Below are 20755 nucleotides of genomic sequence, written 5' to 3' on the forward strand. Positions count from 1 at the left end.
CTGCTGTGTGTGGCATAATGTGCGGGGAACCCAGAGCTCAGGTTGTTACCACGTTCTATTTTTTGTACTGCTTTCACTTTTCAGTGCTCTGACTTATTGCTAGTTGGTCCGAAAAGAACCCGTACATCCGTAGCACACAAACTCTAATTCCCCAAACCCACAGCAAGACCACTGCTAGAGTGATACAGGATCATAGAATTCTCTGAGTTGGAAGGGACCCTTAAAGGCCATCTGGTCCAACCCCCTGCAATGAACAGGGACACCCACAGCTCCATCAGCGCTCAGAGCCCCTCCAGCCCGACCTCGGGTGTCTGCAGGGATGGAGCACTGCCACCTCTCCGGGCAACCTGTGCCAGCGTCTCACTGCCATTATCATAAAGAACTTCTTCCTTATATCCAATCGAAATCTCCCCTTTTAGTTCAAAACCATTTTCCCTTGTCCTATCACAACAGATTCTCCTTAAAGTGTCTGTCCCCTTCTTACACCCCCTTTCTAGACACTGAAATGTATTTACATACGTATCTATAGACATAAGCCCTTTGGGCACCAAGTGCACAAAAGTCCAACTTTTCCCCTCAGAGGGCTGAAGGCCGAGTGCCGACTGACCGAAAGGCAGTGATTTTGTTTTCTTTCTAATTCAAACTGACAGGCTGTTAACACAGAGGTGTTTGTATTATTAGCAGGATATGGATTTATCTGAGCGCGTGTGTGCTTTCTTTTCGTACGCAAACACAAAGAGCACAGGGGGGGGGGGGAATAAATAAATAAATAAATAAATAAAAAGGGAAAGCCCCAGACTGCCAAGCCGGGAAAAACCAAACAAACCGGGCCGCCTGCTGCCAGCACCCCGCTCCTGGGCCTGGGCCTGGGCCTGGGCCCGCCCGTGTCGCAGCGGAGCGGAGCCGCGGCCGACCCCGCTCACAGCGCGGTGCCGAGCACAGGCCCACCCGGCCCAGGGCCCTCCGCGGCCTAGGGCCAGGCCAGGCCAGGCGGAGCGCCGACCCCGCCCGGGCGTGTGGCCGGGGCGGACCGTGGGCGGAGCCGCGCGCCGGGAGCAGGCCGCGCCCCGGGGGCGGTGTTGCAGAGCGAGGAGGCGGCTCCGCAGCCATCGCGCCTGCCCGGCCGGCCGCGGAGCTCGGCTGCAGGGGGAGGGGGGTGGGGGGGCGGCTCAGCGGCGGGTCTGCGGGCCGGGCGGGCCCCATGGGCGGGTGTGTGGGCTCCCACCACGACTCCTCGGGCAGCCTCAACGAGAACTCGGACGGCACCGGAGGTGAGCGCCGGGCCGCGGGGCGGGCGGACGGGCGGGTTGCCCCCGGCGTCGCGCGGGGACCCCTGGCGGGCGGGCGCTGCGGGCCGGGGCCTGCCGCGGGGCCGGGGCCGGGAGGGGGAACGGCGCTGCTCCGCTCCGCGCCCGCCTTCCCGCACCGCGCCCGGCCGCGGGGCTGCCGCCCGGGCCGCAACTTTCCCAGAGCGATGTGCGGGCGTGCTCGGAGCCCTCGGCTCCCGCAGGTTTCCCCCCTCTCGCCGGGAAGGTGCCGGAGCCGGGGGGCGGCCGGGCACGTGTGGCCCCGGGCGTGTGCTCCGCGGACGGATCCCCCGGGCTGGGGGCTCTGCGCTGCTCCCCCCGCCCGCAGCGCTCCTGCAGCACACGGCGGCGGGGCAGCGGCCTGCCCGGGGCTCCGGAACTTTGTTTTCTTTGGGCTCAGCTCCTTGTGGTGTGTGGAAAATAATTCCTCAGATAACTTAGGTCCTGGCACTGCCGCGGGTTGGGCTCTTTTCTCTCTCTTTTTGTTTTTTTTTCCCTCTCTTTATTCTCTCCAAGAAAGATGGATGCTTTCTTCTAGCCTAGCTCGCCCATGCTAACAGTCAGTTTCCAGTGACTTCAGAAGCTGGAGCGGTGTGCTCTCGCTGTGTGGAAGCGCACTCCTCCTGTGTGCAAACACTGCTGCGGTGTGAGTGCCTCAGCCCTTACGCTTCCCTCTACCTAACCGTCTGACTGATTGCTTTTTCAATCTGAGGTTTGTGGACCCCTGATGTTCTCCAGCAGAGCTGTATGTGCTGTGCAGTCGTTTAAAGTCAGCCTACCAACAGGACAATTGGTGTATCGGACGTCCTTGCACATACAGGGACCACAGATTCCAGGCTGAAAACTGCTGACCTAGATCTTTATCTAACCCCGTGCCTTGCAGAGTGTTATCTATTGGTTTGGTTTTACTTCAGACAGCCCAGCTGGATGGTGTTCGGTCACATCAGTGACTTTACCATCATTTCATAATATATATACAAAAATGCAGTTCTCACTGTTACATCTGGAGCAGCCACCTGCTGATTAATGCCAGGCACATATTTAAAGAAATACCAGGAAGTCCAGCTGTGTGGGATTTAATCACATCATTTGCATTAAAGGAAACTGTATAGCTTTGCCTAGTGCAAGTCTTCCTTGCTCTTCCCATCTATATAAAATAGGTAATTCATTTTTTTTTTTTAAAGTTATTCTTAAAAGCTGTGTCCAGTGCTAAGGAAACTTAGCAGCCAGTAAGAGATGCAAAACTGAGTAAGGGACGTGGCAGGCAGCAGAAATCTTCACGTCCTGTTAAAATGTTGACCAAAAGCCATCAAAAAGCTGCATTGACAGTTTTTTTTGGGGCAGGTGTTAGGAAGTAAGATTGTGTCACAGAAGTAGCTGTGGTTTAATTTCCTTACTCTTATCTCGCCTCTGTTGCCCAACGAATGGGATAGGGGAAAAAATAATTATTATCAGGGTTTTGCTGATGTTGTAAAATAGTAACGTTGCTTTATTACGTGCTTGGTAGCAGTGCAGAGGTACTTGATTTTCATCCAAGTTGTCTAAAGATTGCTGTCCCAAGAAGACTTAGTTGGAGCACGTTCCTGTAAACACTATACATGGCATGACACGCTGCAGCCTTTGGGTTAATAACCTACTGTGCTTGGTGCATCAGAACAGCAGCTGGATTCCTCGAGATGTAAGATGCAGAGTGCATGTCAGCTGGCTCGTGTTGATTCATGCTCTGAGGATAATGTTCCTTAAGGTTGTCTTGCTGAAGCGAGAAGTGATGTAATTTCAGTTGAATGATGTGCTTCTTAAGACTGTCTTAAACAATGAGCTGCAGTGTGTGGTAGCCTGTTCTGTAAGGCTGCGTATCTGTTCTGCTTCTCCAAAACAAAATAGGGGAGGTGGGGATATAGGTTAAGGGGCACAACTTCAGTACCTCTTCTGTTACCTTTAACTCCCAAGGCGCTGAAGTCCTGCCTTTGCTAATCCTTAGGGTTACAAATTCTGAAAGTGTGCCCATGCTGAGAATGAGATCTGACTTGATCTCTGGAGGGAGCTTACGTCTTGAGGCATCAGAAAATGAACCAGCTGAAGCCCCGAGTGAGTGTCATTTTTGAGCCCTTCCTGGACAGAAGGGCAGCCTGCTCCTGTTCCTCATAACAAGGCTTACTTCCTCCAGCTGCTGTTTTGTGACCAACTCAAGTGCAATCACTTTCAAACTGCTGTCAATCAGCAGAGCTGCCTCATTTTATAAATCTCAGGAAGGTGTTTTAGAATAGAAACGTTCCAGTTCTAGCCAGAATGTTGCTGCTGATAGACTTACTTTGGAGGAGCTTTGTTTTTTTGCCTCAGAACAGGAAAGTTTCTTAAGGAATGACAAGCAGTCATGAGATTGATTAGATAGTAACAGCAGTGCTTGATGTTGCATAAAAGCGGGAGCCGGATCTCAAGTCTAATTCATACCAGTCTCAATCTATTACAGTGCAGTGAGGAGCTGATGAAATCCTGCTAGATGATATCATTGGAATTAAAATGAGAATTTGTCACATCCCTGTATTGTCCTCTGAGCTTTTGTCAGTCACCGGCACTTCCAGTCGTTTCCCTGCTGCTCAGCAAAGCTGACAGTGCCCTGACTGCATGCGGTTCCTTTGTCTTTTCCTATTGGAAAGGTCAGAGAGATGCTTGCATTTATCCAGGGGACTATTTAATGTACTTAGGTGTGTCTCTGAGTGTAAGAACAAGCTAATCAAAAGTACCGGCTCGCTTGTGTGTGTACAGCTTACTGTGTGTTCTGTTCCCATTGACCAAAGCAGGAGGAGTCTCTTACTTGACAAGAATTAAACAGATGCTGCTCTGCCCATCCTGCTGGAGATGAAATGTTTTTTTTCAGCTTGATACCACCTGTTCCGTTATCACTGCTCTTTTTAGCAGCTTTTCATTTTGATAGAATAGTTTTGTTGTATTTAGAAAAAGATTCCTGTCTCAAAGCTTGGGGCATTAGAGTCCAGCAGAGCTGTGTGGTGGTGTGTGGATGTCCTGGGTGATGGGTGGATTTATTGGTGCCTCTTTAAAGGAGATAAAAAGAACAATGGGAGATGATTGTAGACACAGATGTTTTTTTCCCATTGCTTTAGCTCAGCTGTCTCCTGTCAGACATTCCAAGCTTTCAGGAGCCAAGCAACAAATCTCCTCTTGCTGTGCCTTGTCAAAGGTGACGGAATTTCTGCAGAACAGGAAAATCTGGGGAGAAATGGCTGCTCTCTGGCTGCATACAGCTTGTGTGATGACCTCAGATGTCTGTTCAAAAAAGCTTTGAAGCATTGGGTTTGGAGTTGACTGCTGGAGAGCCCTGCGTTGTGCTTGCAAGTATGGTCTCACAGCTTATCAGGTTAAGCTCGGTTTGGCACGAACCAGAAAATTAGCATTCCCATGTGCAAGTCTCTCTTTGGAGGGTTCTTGTATTTCTTTTCCTTTTCTTGGAGAGGAGGATGGAGAAGGCTGCGAAAGAGGAAAAATGAATCCATTCGTTTTCTTCTGGAAAACTGTTACCTCTGTGGCTAGTTGCATATTACTTTGTCTTACTTCCCAAAGTTCAGAGAGAGTTATCTGTGCAGAGTAACGCCGGGCGAGAAATGCGATGTCTTGACACACGGGCATGACAAGTCATTACAGATTAAGGCTCTCGGCTGCGGCTGTCTGCTGCTGTGCTCTCCTTGTTGGGATGCGAGCTGCCTGTTGGAGCTCTTATCGCCCTTCTTTCTTAGGGGAGACGATGGTTCTGGTTGAAATTTGTCTTCTTTACTGCCGTTCCTATCACCCAGCAGTGATAATGGCAGCAAGCAGAAACAGGGCTGCACATCTGACTGCCACACCAGAATGTGTGAAACGTATCAATTATTCCTGCAATATTTGGTACAGTGCTGATGCTTTGTTAAGTTCTAGCAAGCCAAATGCCAGGCTTGACCTCTGCTTTCAGTGGCTGGACAAGGGTTTCTCAACTACCTTCAGCTGAGTGCTGTGTCGTGCTGTATATCACATGTCTGATCTGGAGTTACAATAACTGCTTTCATGGTGCTTCTATGGAAGGCTGACCAAGGGAATTTGCATATTAAGTAGTCAGATTTGTTGCTTACAATTGCACTAATACAGTAGGCCCATAGCACAGGATTTTTAAACAAGGACCTTATGACTGAGCAGTTAATAGCATTTGGTGCATACCCCGTATGTCAGCATACAAAGAATCTCCCAGATTGCGTTTTGCAGTGTTTTTGCTGTTGATTGCAAACCGTGGATGGTGTGTGCCAGCTCATAGCACCTTCCTGGGATTGTGGTGTTGTCTGAAGCAGGTTGTTTAGGACTTCAGGTTGTTCCTGCTGTTTAATAGTGCGGCCCTAAGATAAGGTGCTGTTTTGCAACTGTAATACTAAATTCGGAACAAGCACTGGGCGTCACATCCTACTGTGTTTTTTTTTTGTTTGTTTGTTTTAAAATGGAATAAAGAAGGCTTAGTATGGTTCTCACAACTTGCTGTAAATCTCTCGTGATTTCCACAACGGTACATGTGGTTTTAATCAGGGCTTTTTAATAAAGGCCATTAATGAATGACTTGGTTTTCTAATGGCTGGGCACCCGCAGCCTGCTTGGGTTCACTGGGATGCACAGTTTGGCACAGAGAGCACCCGAGGATCACTTTGATACCATTTGCAACCTTGTAGACTTTGTTTTTCAGGTGTTAACTAATAACTCTTAGAAAATGAAATAAGGTTTTATTTTTACTGTTAATAAGGGCTGACTAATGCAGCTGTTCTGTTTCCTTTTTGGCATTGTTCCTTTGTGTAATTGTTTGTTTGGTTTCTAGATGAAGCAATTTGTTTTAATTTCTCTGCCTGGGATTTCAGTGTTGAAATCACTGAATATTAAATATAATAAATTGAACATTCTTTGTGCTTTGGAGATTTTTGGTAAATGAAAACATGTTATTCATTGCCTGTTTGAATAAACTCTAAAAAAAATATCAGTAATACCCTCTTATTGCAGTGGGATAATATGATAGCTATTATTTTTCATATGAATGTTGAGCAGTACAATTTATGAGTCACGACTTACAATACAATTGAAGCCAGAAATAAAGATCTGCCTTGCATTTAGGTCCTAGCCATTCCTGTGGGTCCTCTTGCAAGTACCAGGAGGGATCAAGGAAGCCACAGCTGGTCTGGTTGCCCAGCTCTTAAAAATAGACTAATTCTAACTAATTTGGAAGAACTTCCTACTGGATGACGATGTTCCAGCAATGAATGCAGCTATTCCTTTGTTTAAGTATCACAGTCCTTCTTTGCTTGGAGGGTTTTAAGTAAGAAGCACTTTCGCTCTATCCTGTAGGCAAATACTTCTATGTCATTTAGGGTTTTTAGGCAGTTGTTACCTGGTAGTAACCGGTATGTTACCAGTATCTCCTTCACTTAAAATTCTGGCTCCACTGAAGCAAATTCTTATGCTTTATTTCCTTTTTCCTTTTAGACTTTTGTAGATTTGGGTTTTTTTTTTAATGTTATACATACATAATTTTATGGTTTGTATATAACTTTGCAAATTTTGCTTGTGCAAGCTACAACAATGAATGGTTTCCTGGCCAGTAGGTACCTCATGGTCCTCCCAATTCTTTCCCATCAGATTGCTGTGACTTTGAGCTTGGCTGGCGTGGTATGGCCATCCCCTGCTGCAGGAGTGCCAGGTAGCAGCATATATGCTGCTGTGCATTGTGGCTTTCCAAAGAAGTGCTCTGGAGGAAAATGCAGTGGATGGTTTCCATTTGTGCTGGGGATAGTGCACGAACGTGTAACTGAAAAGTACAGCTGGGTGTGCAGCAGCAAGCTTCACTTTCCCAGTGTCAGTGGCATCCCTGCTCTTGGAAGGGAAGAATGGGAGCCTTTCCAGCCAGGAGTCCTGCAGCTGGAGAGAAGACCATGTAGCATCAGTTGGATGCATGTCAGGCAAGTGTCAGCCTGAAGCCAGGAGCCACTGATTCACTTTCATGTGCAGGTGCTTAGGGTGTAGTTCATGGAGGTTTGTTTTTTCTTCTTCCAGCTGGAAGCTCTGTAGGACTTAAAGGCACATTATGAAAATAAGCCATTGTACGTGTTGCTATATCCAGTTTTAAAAGCTATTCCATTTAGACAGTTCTAATCATCTTACTCATAGTACGGACGCAATGAGCAGGCTGAGCTAGATGTCTCCCCAGTTTGGGGTACTGGAGGGTGGCTGACCTTGGGTGGGTGCAAGCAGTATATGTGAACACATTGGGCTCTCAATCCTCTCTGTGCTTTGTTTACTGACAACACACGGTCTCTACTTACTCACAGTGATGCTAAGCGTTGGGCGTTTGCATTGCCACTTGGCACTGTGGAGGGATCGACAAGTCAGCACGTCTGAGTTGTTCCATGGGCAGCAGCGGTGCCACAGCTCTCATTGCCCCCCAGTGGGGACCAGCGTAAGGACTGGATGATCGTTATGTGGTTTGGGAGAGTGGCAGGGATTGGAGACCTGGCTTCAGTGAGGTGACCCTTTCTGTGAAGCACATAGAGGAGAAGGAAGAATAAAAAAGATGAAGTCAGTAACCTGGTTTCTGGCTGTTGGAGAACAGCTTTACTTGCAGTTTGGGGTTTCCAGTTACAACTTAATCTGCTGTGTATATGTTGTCTGCTTGAAATCTAAGATTTGAAGGAACAGAAATGTTCCACTGCTTGAGATGCAGAAGAAGAGAAAGTTTGTGTATTTATTTTAAAGAAAAATAGTTTTTTGCCTCATGCTGTGATTGTATTTCTGGTGTGGGAAGTGCAGAATTGAATTCAGTGCTTCATACTGGTTCATCAGAGATGGGCAGAAGCTGTACAAGTGACACATCCGAAAGCTACCAGAGTGCTTGTGTTATACTGCTTGTACAATTAACAGAAAACACCTATAACTTCGCGTGTAACTGGATATTTTACTGTCTTGACCTGTTTGCAGTAAAATATGCAGGATGGCTGATGTGGCTTAAGGTTCAGCCACATCCTGAATTTTGCATTTCTGCCTCTGCTGACCCTGGGCTGATCTCCCAGCTGTCACCTGGCAGCGGCTCTCTCTCCTGGCAGGCTTGGGTTAGGGCTGTGCAAGTGAGCAATGGCCAAAGGCAGAGCAGTGCGAACCGTGTAAGTGGATTTTAATCTGTTTCCTACCTTTTGAAGTGAACTAAAAGCTCTATTTTAAATGCTGAGCGGTGCTGGTATCTCTTAGGCTACCTTAAATATTTGAAATGACATAAGCAGCCTGTCGTCTTGAGGCTTCACAGTATTGAGAGAAGCAGAGCAATTGCAGATTCTGCAGGTAAGAAGTGCACAAGCAACTAATACGTGCTGTTAATGAATTTGCATCCATTTGACCCACTGGGAACTGATGTATGGCATTTGAAAAGTATGTTAAGTACAAATACAGGTGGAGGGGGGGAGGCCTTGCTGCTGTGCTTGCCTACTAGACCACTTTTCCAGCTCCCCCATTCTTCTTTTCCCCCCATGTCCTTTTCTGTTCCCTTCCCACCTACTTACTGAATGTGATTTAACGGGAAAAACTCAAAGCATTGCTTGGGAGCCATTTGTGGGAGGAGATGGGCGACAGTTTAGAAGAATCATTTCTTTAGGAGAAACTCAGATGCGTGCCTGTATGTGCATACGTGTATACATGCATATATGCATACAGACATCCATGTGCTGAAAACGAGTTAGAAGGAAGAGGGGCTGGGGAGTTTCTGCGTGAGCTATCAAGTGGTTTTCCCACATTCTCAAACTTGAAAGAGAAGGCCCTTTACAAATGGCAGTCAGGAGTACTTCAGTGGTTTTAAATGAGTGCAGGTGCTGCCAGGAGAAAAAGATGACAGGCTAAAGCATTTGGAAATGTACAGCGTAATGCTGTAGAATGCATGTTATCGTTTCACGTTTCATAGAGAGTGTTTACTCTTAGTATATGTTCCATCTCCCATTATTGGCATTTTTTTCTATAAATAACTAAAATCTTGCTCATAATTATTAACATTTTATAATTTGTAATCTCTAGTAAATGTCACAACTGTAAATAATCTGTGTAGTGCAGAGAAAGCCATAATGCAGGAAGGCATTTTTCACCTTTTTCTCATTAGAGATGTGTGTTGTTTGAAAATACTCATAGGGTCTGAAATTGCATCAGAAGCAGAGCACAATAGTTGGGGGCTGGAAGCCTGCTACCTTTGTATTTTTAAAATTCAGTTGTGGAACTCAATTTCTGCTCTCACGCTGTGATCAAGGGCACTCCAGATTCATGAGAAGGATCTCTCATGGCATTTACTTTGTTGCTTTATTTTTCTGCCATAGAACTATCATCTCCTGTGATTTCTTGTCTGTAGGGATAAATACAGTCTTTTTGTAAAAGAGTACCTACAAAACAGTGGATAGCACCTGCAGCTGGCAAATGCCATTTCGTCCTGCCAATTTTTGTTTGGCAACGTGCTGCTTTTGAGCAACTGAGCCTACTGTGGAACATTGGTAACTGCAGAGTACTGCCTGCCTATCTGGCAAAAAGGTAAGTAGTTGAAGAAAAATGGCTAATTCACAGGCTTACAGTAGTCTCTTAGAATGGCTTGGGTTGGAAGGGACCTCAGAGATGGCCCAGTCCCATGCCCTGTTGTGGGCTGGCTGTCCCCCACCAGCTCAGTCTGCCCAGGGCCCATCCATGGCCTTGGGCACCTCCAGGGATGAGCCACCCACAACACAGAATGAATTGTGAGGTGGAGGCAAAGGAAAATAAGCTGTTCGGAAATGGGAGTGGGAATGAGGAAAATGGTTTGGAAACAATAAACATCGTGCGGAGGTTAGACTAACAATTTCACTAATACTTGCTTGGATGTACTCTCGAGGAAGCTAAATTTGGTGGCAGCAGTAGTTAAACATACGTTGAGATGAAGCTTCGTGCTCCAGTCCTTCACAGCTCTCACTAACATCGTCCTTCGCTACTGTCGCTTTTGGTGCCGTTGTGTTTGGGACGGGAGCAGAACGCCCTGCTGCTGAGGGCCAGCAGAGCTGTGCTTTGCACTGTGTGTGTGCTGTGCACAGAGTGCCCACTGCAGAGTGGGAATTGCGGTCCCAGCTGGGGGCTGGCACTCCCAGGGGTGGGCAAGGGAAAAGCTGGCAAATCACTCTTTAAACTTCTTTTTAAGGAGGAGGAACTGATTTGAGTTATATGTTGTTGACTTGGCTCAGTAAAATGCATAATGGATTGGGTTTTTTATTTTCTTTACTATGTGCCTAGAGGTTAAAAGAACATGGCTTGCGTCAAGTAATGGCTTGTGTTCTGTGAAGTGTTTATCAATATTGGGTATTACTCTTAGACAAGTTAAAATAATCATTTGAGATAAGTTCTCTTATTTGCTCATTTGTACGTCAGTTTTTCACATCTGTGTATCTCCATTGTATCCCTGCCCAAATCTAAAACTAGTTCTGGTGCCAAAACAGCTTGATTTCCAACAGAAAACCACATGTGTATTGAAATTACATTGCTCAATTGAAGTCACATGCTTTAAATCAGTCACGTATTATATAGCCTCATGCTGATGGTACTTAAGACAGTGATGGAACGTTGCATTAACACGACTGAAACAAACGCGTTCATTGTACGTATCCAAGGCATTTCAGCCTCTGCATTCATATTACAGCACAAAAATAGCTCCAGAAATACTACAGACTCAGTTTCTGGCCTCAGCAAAATGCCTTCAGAAAGGAATGAGAGGGAACTCAGAATTTTGGTCTCCCCTCTGGGAGAAGCAAGGAGCAGCAGCGCTGTCAGAGCAGGCAAGTAGGGATGTTGTGGTTCAGCATCTCAAGGCAGCACTGCAATAAGGGACCTTGGGCCATAGGGAACCCACCAGTTCTCCAACTGTAACTCACAGGAGAGGCTCTGAAAGTCTTGTTTTTTCTCTCAGTGTGAGAAGAACAATACAGAGAACAGTTTATTTTCCTGTAAACCTCTCAAAACAGCTTAACGATTTTGAGATTTTTTAGAATTTATTTAAATGGCATGAACCCTATGAAAGCATACCTGGTGCTCTTACACTGTGATGAGGTGCTGATGACCTACGCAGCTCCACAGAGGTCATTACAGAGTTAATGCCATGTCTCCAAACAGGTTTCCAAAAGCTTTTGCATAAAAGCTTATTTCTTCTGGGGAAAAAAAACCTTATCAAAATACCCTTTGAGTTAATTTGCAGTGAGAAGGAATACTGCAGTGTTTCGTGACTTGCTGCGACCTTGTAGAGCTGTCTCAGATTCTGTCCTGCTGCTGATTTCTTTGGGAAAGCTGCACTCACAGCTGGATCACACTGTGTGAGTAGAGACAGACTGAGTCCTTGTTGGACGAGCTCATGAACACTGGGTAGACTGAACCAATGGAACAGAACCAGCCCCAGAGGGTTCATAGTCAGATGGCCCCAAACAGGCTTGTTAGAGCTGCATTTTCTGATGGCGTGTACCAGTTTTCGTCAAGTAGGCCTGACCAAAAGTGAATTTCTTTGAGTCCTTATCCTTCCATCTTGCTTCTGTTGTCACCTGACTTACCATTAGTTAGTGCTCCGAGGTAGTGACCTTGTGTAAGTGCTGTCTCACTTCTGCAGTGATTGGCTTTGTGGGCCTTCACTCACTGAAGTCTGGTGAGATGTCAGTAGAGGTGAAGCTCAAGTTTCGTGTGTTTGTCTTCTTGGGATGTTTCACACCCTTTCTAGTAGGCTCACTGGTCTGTTGTGCCTAATTCTTCCAAATAACATTTTTTCTGGGAACTGGTTTGAAGTTCAGAAGGAGGAAAAGTCATGGCTTGTGGTTAAAGGGCCGACAGAGCTTTTTAGGCAACTTGAAAAGGGAAATACTTTGCTGGTGTTTGGAGAGTCAGTGCCCAGTGCTGGATAGGCACGGCAACCTTATTTGAAGTAGGAAGAATTTGTATTACTTTAAAATAGCGAGTGCAGCTTAGTTTTGCCAGTGGAGAATTGCAAGCATATCTGACATAAGTCAGTTAAGTGTGGATTATTTACCGGACAGCCGAGGAGTGCAGATCTGGTGGCGTGTAAATGTGTGAACCCCAAAGGGAAGCTCGCCCTTAAGCCCACCCGTGGCTGTGTCCTGACTGCTCAGTGCTGGTGTAGCAGTGGCACATGGGAGGGCTCTGTCACTGCCCATATCCAGACATCATCAGCCCTGGGGCTGATGGTCTCTTCCTGTTGTTTATACCTAGAGAAACAAGCATGCTGTAGAACTATGGAAGAAACAGCAATAGTGTTTTACCATCTTGGGGTGGAAGCGTATTACTGAGACTCAATAATTGGCATTCAGCTCTGCTTTGGTTAGGAAAACACGATGGGTACTTGGGGCGGTGGAGGCGGTTCAGTTCCTGCAGGCATCCTGCCTTGTTAACGTCTCTTGGCAGCCTTCGTGCAGAGAGATGCTGTGAGAGCTGCTGTCTGATGAGCAAACCCGTTAATAGTTTTTGTTTATTTGTTTTTACAAAAGTAATGATGTTTCAGCTTGAACCAGGGCTGTGCAAAGTCCAAGATGACAGTGCTGGCAGAGGTGTCTGTGTTTTTTGGTTCAGTGCTGTGTCAAACAGAATATTCCCTATTAGAAATGCTACCAACCAACTTAATCTTCTCTTAAGCTCTTTTCCAGGGTTGCCTACTCAAGTATGCTGTCACTATCTGATTGCTCTTCCTGCCAAATTTCCCAGCTGAATTCATCTCCCATTGATAAAGTATGCTTGTAGTGGCTCAGTGCAGCCGCCCTTCCTTCTTCCTCATGTTATATTTCATTGTTATTAAAAAAAAAAAGAGACAAAAAAGGATTTTTTCCAGCAGGAGGTACCCATCCATGCAGGTCAGATTTAGGTATCTGCCCCACCTCTTCTATTGTTTTGTTTTGATGCGTTCCAATGCAGATTCACTTGTTCGTTCTGAAGGTTAATAAATAGAGAACATACTTTCTTGGAAAACGGGTATTTTCTGAAGAAGAGTACTGACTATTATGTTTGAAAGTCAATTTTAATGCTGAATAGTGAGCCCACATGAACAGGCTGTTTTCGATTAGGAGAGCAAATGCTGTTTTTATATTACAAAATGTGTCTTCAGATGATTCAGTGAATGGTTCTGGGCAGTGAATATTCTGCATTACTTTTAAGGCCTACTGGAAGGCTTAAGAGATCCTTGCCTTGAGAAAGGGATTAAAAATAGTTATGCCTGACGCAATCTAAATATAATATTTTGTTCATTCCTTTTATAACTCTATTGAATGGCGTGTTAGAGGGGGGTAGAATGTGTGATGTTAGCAAGGCGTGCTCATCACAGGTGCTTAGAAAATTTAATCTCAGCAAATATCTGCTATCTAGGAATAGGCATACCTTGAACTGTATGAGCCAGAAATCGGCCTTTTTTTTTTTTTTTTAGCTCAGTTCCTACCGAATGAATCAGAAGGCACCAGCTATTCTGTGACAGCTGAGAGGAAAACGCCGCGATCTGGGGAAGGGAATTACAGCTCAGTTGTAAAAATAGAAGTCTGTTCAGAATGCAGGAAATCAATCTTTCAGGTTTAGTGTGAAGAGAATATGAGAAGTGGCTTATTCTTTCTGGTGGTTTTTCCACTAGTTTCTAAGTAGCTTGTACTCATCATGGACAGAGCCCATTCCCACACCAAGGGAATCTCTTGTTTCTTGCTGCTTTTCTGGTTATTATTAATGGCCTCTGTTGCTAGTAGTGCCTAAATATTGCTGGAAAAGGGCGGGTGCTGGATGCTGGCCATAGTTCTCTGAACCAGAGATACAGCCTAAATAGTAAAGAGAAACTACTGTTGGAAAAAACCCCTTGCCTGGGGGCTGGCTGTGATAACAGTGCTGGATTAGATGGCTTCCAATCCCGGCCGTACGTTTTTAGTTCTTAGTTTTGATACAGGCTTTTAAAAGCAAGAAAACTCAAATAGTTTCTTTGTGTGTTTGTTCTATTCACTGGGGGATCTGAATGGCTTTCTTTCATGTTTACAATGGCATTGCTAGTGTCAGGGAGGCAGCAGTGGGGTCCCTGCTCGGCCGGGCCCTGGATGCAGGGCGCCCTGATGGCAGTTTTGCAGAAGCAGCATTCTGTGTGCATAGTTTGCTCATTAGAGCATAGCAATTAGCACAGCAAACTGGGTGAATCAGAAGTGTTCTTGCAGCCAGTTGTTCTGTGAGTTCTTCCCTTAGCCCCTGTAAGCAGCATTTTGCTCAAGGCTTTCAATATTGCCTTCACCTAAACAAAAGAGTTGTACCTGTGCAGTAAGTGCATGGAACTTTGCAGGAGATGGCTTGTTTTCAAATGAAGCTTTGAAAGTAAGAAGCTTTTTTCACCGGTGTTCACATACTCATTATCTGCCAAAATTTCTTATCCTTACGTTTTTAGCTCAAGTGTATTTTCTCATCAAGAAAGGGGAAAGGATTGAGAAGAGGCATCTATCCGATGTTACCTTAACCTCAGGGCCGAAGACTTCTCCTACAAGAGCTAAACTCTTAAGTTCAGTATCAACATAGACTTACTTCAATCTGCTATTACAACACTTACTGAAATTATGTGAAAATAAGAGAAAGGGGCATGTTTTCTGACAAACACTGCTACCTTTACTTACAACAGATGACAACAATGGAGGAATGAGCTCCCTTGGGCGTACAGTGAATGCTTCTTTGAGAAGACAGAGGTAGCCCATGTTCAAGGCCTGGTGCAGCCATTGCTGGGTGTGCAGCAGCCAAAGCCTTTGCCAACATGATCGTTGCATGGCAAGTTTTTCGCATGCTCTGAGCTTTTGAGAATTAAATGCATTTTAAATCAAATCCTACTACCAAGTTATCCCTTCCTTACAAAGGAAGAGAAGATCCTTAAGTGCTGTTGTGTCTGCTGGAAGTGCTGCCCTTCGTTGCAGAGCAGGCATCACTCTGTGCATTCACAGAGCTGAAGACTTCTGTGCTTGGGGCCTTTTGAAGGAGATCACATTAATTTGCTAAGGGTGGAAGGGTTCTGGCTGCTCTAATCTATCTTAATTTGAGCAATTTCAATGAAGGGAGCAGTTCCTTGGCTTGCCCCTGGGTCCCTCATCTCGTGCAGGCTCTGTTGAAGGTTAGCAGCCAGGGATGAGCCAGGCACTCTGTGAGGATGCTGGGCTCACTGGCTCTGGGGTTGTGCTTTCAACACCGTCAGTTAAATACTTAAATTTGGATTTTGTCAATAATCCTCAAGTAGAGGCTATAATTTGCCTCCTTCTTCCTTCCCCCCCCCCTTTTAAGTGCATCCACCAGGGGCTAAAATGGCCTTGAAGGGATGTGATTTTAAGGCTTTGTGCAAGTGCTTCCATTTAGGGGTGGTTTTATTTCTGCCTCACTGTGAGACACAAGCCCTTTTTTGCAACCTGTGTATATTTGCGTACACTTCTCATTTTGGGTTAGGAAGACAGATGAGAGCTTTTGAATTATCAAAGCAGCCCACTAAGGACCCTCGTTGTTATAACGTGTCTCTAATTCTAGGATACAGATGGTTTTATTAACAGAAGGTGTACTTGGGAAATAGGAAATCTTTGTCAGTTTTATATGCCTAATACCAACAAATAGACATGATTTTTGCAGCTTTGTCTGTTGAAGTTGCTTGAGCATTGTTAGTATATAGAGCATAAAATAGCATAGCTACACTTTGTGCCATTCTAGAGAAGTCCTGCTTGCAGATAAAAGGTAACAAAACCTCCTGTGAGTTGTTCTGAAGCTTTACCTGTTAAATAATCTTTCAGAAATGTCTTGGTATCCGACCAGTCTGTAAGTTCTATCAGCATTAATCTGATCAGTGGTGAAAAGTAACTAAACCAGTAGAACACGTTCAACTCGGCCTCTGCTAATATACAAAAAATACCAAACAAACCACCCCAAGCCCTTGGAACGGAGTTTGTTGCACACTGACATCATATGCTATTAGCTTTGTTGTCTTGTATTATTTACATCATGCACAAAAGAGAGGGATTTCTCTTTATTTACCACCAGAAGAAGGCTTACTCAAAGATAGTTGTGCTAACTAACGATGAATTATTATTATTAAACTCTAGCTACTTCTGAATTATGTAGCAAGACAGTATGGAAAGTAAACCCTTATTGTGATTACAGAAGAAGAATTGGCTGAAAGTTGTTACCCAGAGCCCTCCCGTTCTCTCATGTTCTCTCCTTCACCTTTAAGGTAGTGATTGAAAATCATTTTTACCATAAAAACTCAATTCCTGGCACATTTTAACCTTTCTTCCATGATCTGCGTGTTTCCACAAGGAAACCAGAGCCAGGAGAGTGGCTGTCACCATGTCACTCTACTGGAGCCTTGTGGCACCATGCTACCTTATGGCTCGGGAGGGAACTGCCGGGAGGGAACCCAGTCAGAAGCTGGGACACGTGGACAGGTACTGGTGTTAGTGGAAACCATCCAGCTTTGCTTATACCTGAGAGAAAGTGGTCCTGATGCCTTTCTCAAGCTGTAAGGAAGTGCTGGTATGGAGCTTCCCATGTTGAATTGGTGTCCTGGAGGACCACGGCACCTCCTGCCTGGAGCCTTCTTTTCCAGGCTGACCAGCCCCAGCCCCAGGCTGTCCTCACGGAGAGCTGCTGCTGTGTGTGCAGTAGCTGGGGCAAAGCAGAACAGCTACTGGGTGTGAAGCGAAACTATTAAAGCATCTCCTAAACGAAAAGCACATCGAAAGCATCTAGAAATTGGTAAAGAAATAATTTGTGAGTGAGTGTGAAGCAGTAATTTAATCATGGAAAAACTGCCTGGTAAAATAGAGCTTGGTGAAGCTGCAGGTGTAAGAAACAGAGCTTATCGATTAGATCCTTAAATGTTTGCTTGCTGTGTCTTACCCATTCCTTACACTGAGCAATTGCCTTTTGGCTTTCCAAATGGTGCCTGTGGAACATAAAGCAGAACTGTAAAATTAAATCATTAAGATAATGTATGTTTGGTATGCGTGTCAGGTGAAATTCCTATTTTCAGTTCATACTGATCTCTTAATTAACTGACAAGCTTAAGTAGCTGAGATGCAGTAGCAGTGCATTTAGTTAATTGGCTAACGTGAAATTCTATCCCTGCCAATAGCTGTCACCGGAATAAATTCAAGGTATGGTGTTGGGCCCTGTTACCAAGCTAAGTTAATCATTGATCTTTGTAAAAGAAACAATTGCCAACTGGGGGCTTTTTGTTCTTTCCCCTCTGGAGCTGATGACATCTGAGCACACCTGGCACTGTGCTTCCCCTCCCAGCTCTTTGCTGGGTCAGGAGATGGGACAGCAAAGGGAAGCTTTGTGTTGTCATACAAGAAATTCAGTGGTGGTGTTTCCCCCGAAAGCCTTCAGAAGTTGCAGCATCAGAGCACACGCAGCCATATGTGGTTCTGTGGGCAAGGGCTTGCTGGCTGGATGTCAGCAAGATTGCACCTAATCAGGGTGGAACCGGCTGCATTGTTTAAAGGAAATTATTAACTTAATAATTCCTATAACTCTAGCAAGATGAAAGATAAGGCTGCCTTTGATATGTTTTTTTTTTTCTTAAGTAAGTCCTTCCAATATTAGCAGAATTGTGGTGCACTAACTAGAGAGCAGACAGGCAGCAGATGACCCTGTCTGTCACTCGGTGAATGCAGGGAACTCGTGTCACCTCTGTGCTGCTCTGCTGCATGGCAGGGGCTCAGCAATGGCACTGCTCTATGGGCACAGCCTCTGAGAAGCCGGGCTGTGCTCTGAGCTGAGCCTGGTGCTGCCTTTGTCTCACTTGAAGCTCACACAGCTCAGCTGTTAGCTTGCAGGGAAACGCTTGCAGCGCTTTGGCTGAAAGTGTTTTGGTTTTTGCTGTCCCATGATCACCAGCAGACATGCAGTGGTCACAGGAACCACGCTGTACGGTTTTACCAGGTGGCTGAAGTTCCTCTGCCAGCAAAACAAGAGGGGAAGCTACAACAGGATCTTGGCATATTAGTACTGAAGTTACCAAATTGCATTCTTCCTCATAATGGGAGACAGGATTTTTAGGTAATTCCTGCAGAAGCTTCCTGCTGCATTCCTGCTGTGGTTTCCAGCTCTGCTGTGCAGCGTGCTGTGAGTGTTTTGTTTTGCACATGAGAAGCTGTGTTGGTGCCAGGCTCTCAGCTGTGACCAAGTCTCAACTTGAACCACACTGTACAGTCTTTTTCAAACAGGATCATAGAATATCCTGAGTTGGAAGGGGCCCATAAGGATCAGAGTCCTGCTGACAGCTTTCTTAACGGTGGTTGCCATAGGTACCCAATAAGATGGCCAGGTTGTGCGCTGTCATGATACACAGTGAAGGTCTCAGTGCTTGCATGCAGCAAACATGTAAATCTTTATCCTGCTCTGCAACAAGCTGAAAACAAAATGTTCCTATCTGCCTGAGATAGGAATCGTTTAGACACTAATGTAAAGAGCATTGAAAGGTAATGGTGTTGATAAGGGCAGTCCCTTGAAGCTCATCTACCACAGCAGGGCTGAAGCTGTGCAGTCAGTGTCTCTGCACTGTGCTTGCCTGCTGCAGAGCAGCGTCTGTGGCTCTGAGGTGCATCTGGGATGCAGTCAGGGCAGGTGGGCACCATCCGGCCATCACACTGCCTGGCAGCATCTGGCTCCATGTACCATCACCCCTTGGGGAAGGTGCTAAGAGATCCAGTATCAGAACTTTGAGATGAGATGAAGGTTTTTTCCTTGTGCTTCCAATAAGGAGCCAGTGGGCAGGCATGGCTCAGGAGTAACCGTGATGTCCTTTGGAGCTTTTGCAAACAGATAATAACGCCATAGAACTAATAGTAGAAAATAGTGCTGAGTTTCAGTGACAGACCAGTGTGGAAAAAGTTCCCTTTGAAAAATTGTTTGAGAAGTTGAGGCAAATAACAATAGAGAACCTCAGAGTGGCTTTTCTCGCATTGTTGTTCTATCCTGCAGCACTCGGAGCGTTTGTAAATGTCAGGGTTCAGCATCCTATTCTTGCAGCCTTGGAAGCAGAAATACCATCCTCATAAAATGTGAATGAACAGACCAGAGGCCGACTCTCACCTCTCTCCAGCTGGCTCTGCTGTGAGCTGCACCTCACAGACAAAACACAAATAGGTTTCTGAGTTCTGTGTACAGCACCTCTGTTACCACAGTGCAGAGCGGGTGTCAGAGCTGCTGGGTGGCTGGGCAGAGCCTGTGTGCGTTCCGGGATGGGCTGGGATGTTTGGGTCTGGTATACTGTCAGTGTGCTCATCTCACAGCTTTGAAGCTTTGACTTCTTGCTGCAGTACTGTTAGTTTCCTTGAAATGTGAGGGGTGATGAGATGAGCTGCTGGAAATCCAAGCATTCTTGATTTCTTTTGCAGTTCCTGTTGAAAATGATGGGAGCAGTGGAAAATACAGTGTAATAACTGGTCAACTCTCTTCTTTCTCCAGCACATTTGTACACCTTTATCCTTTCATGTGTTTTATCTCGTGCTGTGAAGCCTCTGCAGGGATCTAGTGCCATGTGTCTGCAGAGTGCCTTCTGTATGACTTGTCCGGAGCTGCCTGTCGTTACCAGCATAACTTACATTTCGCACCATACCATTGTTTCTGTACAATTAGTTAGTTAGTTTTAGAGGAAGATCTTGGGTAAAAGTTGAAGAGAAACTTTGAGAAACAGGGAAGGTGTGTTCCCTGTTCCTGCATCAAGTGATGCTCTGTGACATCCATGGTCCTGGCACCAGCAGGCAGTAGCCACTGGGATGGCACAGGGATGGCACCTTCATCCCCAGTGGGCTGCACACATTGCTTAGCACCAGCACACTGCGGTCGTGGAGGAGCACAGACCTGGCTTTGAGCCATCAGTTCCCTGCCCTCCACTGCTCCTTCCCATTTGCTCCCTGTTTCTTTCCTTCTTTCTTCTGTAACATTATGTTTTATGCACATCTGTTCAAATACAGAACTTGAATTCCTATCAGGTGATACAGTTTTCCTTGTAGTGTTCATCCCCCCCCTGCTTTACCATCTCCCTTTGTGAAAAACTTAGTTTCGAGCATTACCAGATGGGTAGGTATACATAGATGTACAGCATCTGCAAAGTTCGTAACATTCCCAGTCCTCAGCGTCCCCAGAAGCATTACCCTGCTCTAAATGCTCTCACAGGTGTCCTAATAGACATTTCCTTCAGTTCTCTTGTGAAATCTCAATGTTCCTTCTTTTACTTGTTACAGAAAGTTGGTTATTTGGTGACACGTTACATTTGTAAGGCTGAAAACCTTTGATTACTGCCCAGGGAGACTTCCTTTCCAAGATGCTGTTCTTGCCTTGCAAAAATGTAACCTCCAAAAGAAAAAATGTGGAAAGCAGTAAACGTCAGATTCTGCTATTTTCCCGTT

At 45.6% G+C, this 20755-nt stretch overlaps 1 protein-coding gene across 2 annotated transcripts in view; it reads left to right on the forward strand.

The window, feature by feature from the left end:
- The first annotated feature begins 1081 nt into the window (after window positions 1-1081).
- Window positions 1082-20755, forward strand: part of UBTD2 (ubiquitin domain containing 2) — a 52480-nt gene continuing 32806 nt past the window's right edge. For both annotated transcript variants that reach the window (XR_005839615.2, XM_429403.8), the window contains exon 1: window positions 1082-1271. Coding sequence is in view for 1 of the 2 variants with exons in the window: in XM_429403.8 (XP_429403.3) it covers window positions 1202-1271 (70 nt within the window). In the remaining variant the exon portion in view is untranslated. The remainder of the gene's footprint in view (window positions 1272-20755) is intronic.

The sequence above is a fragment of the Gallus gallus genome, chromosome 13 (assembly GCF_016699485.2).
Source record: "Gallus gallus isolate bGalGal1 chromosome 13, bGalGal1.mat.broiler.GRCg7b, whole genome shotgun sequence".
NCBI lineage: Eukaryota > Metazoa > Chordata > Aves > Galliformes > Phasianidae > Gallus > Gallus gallus.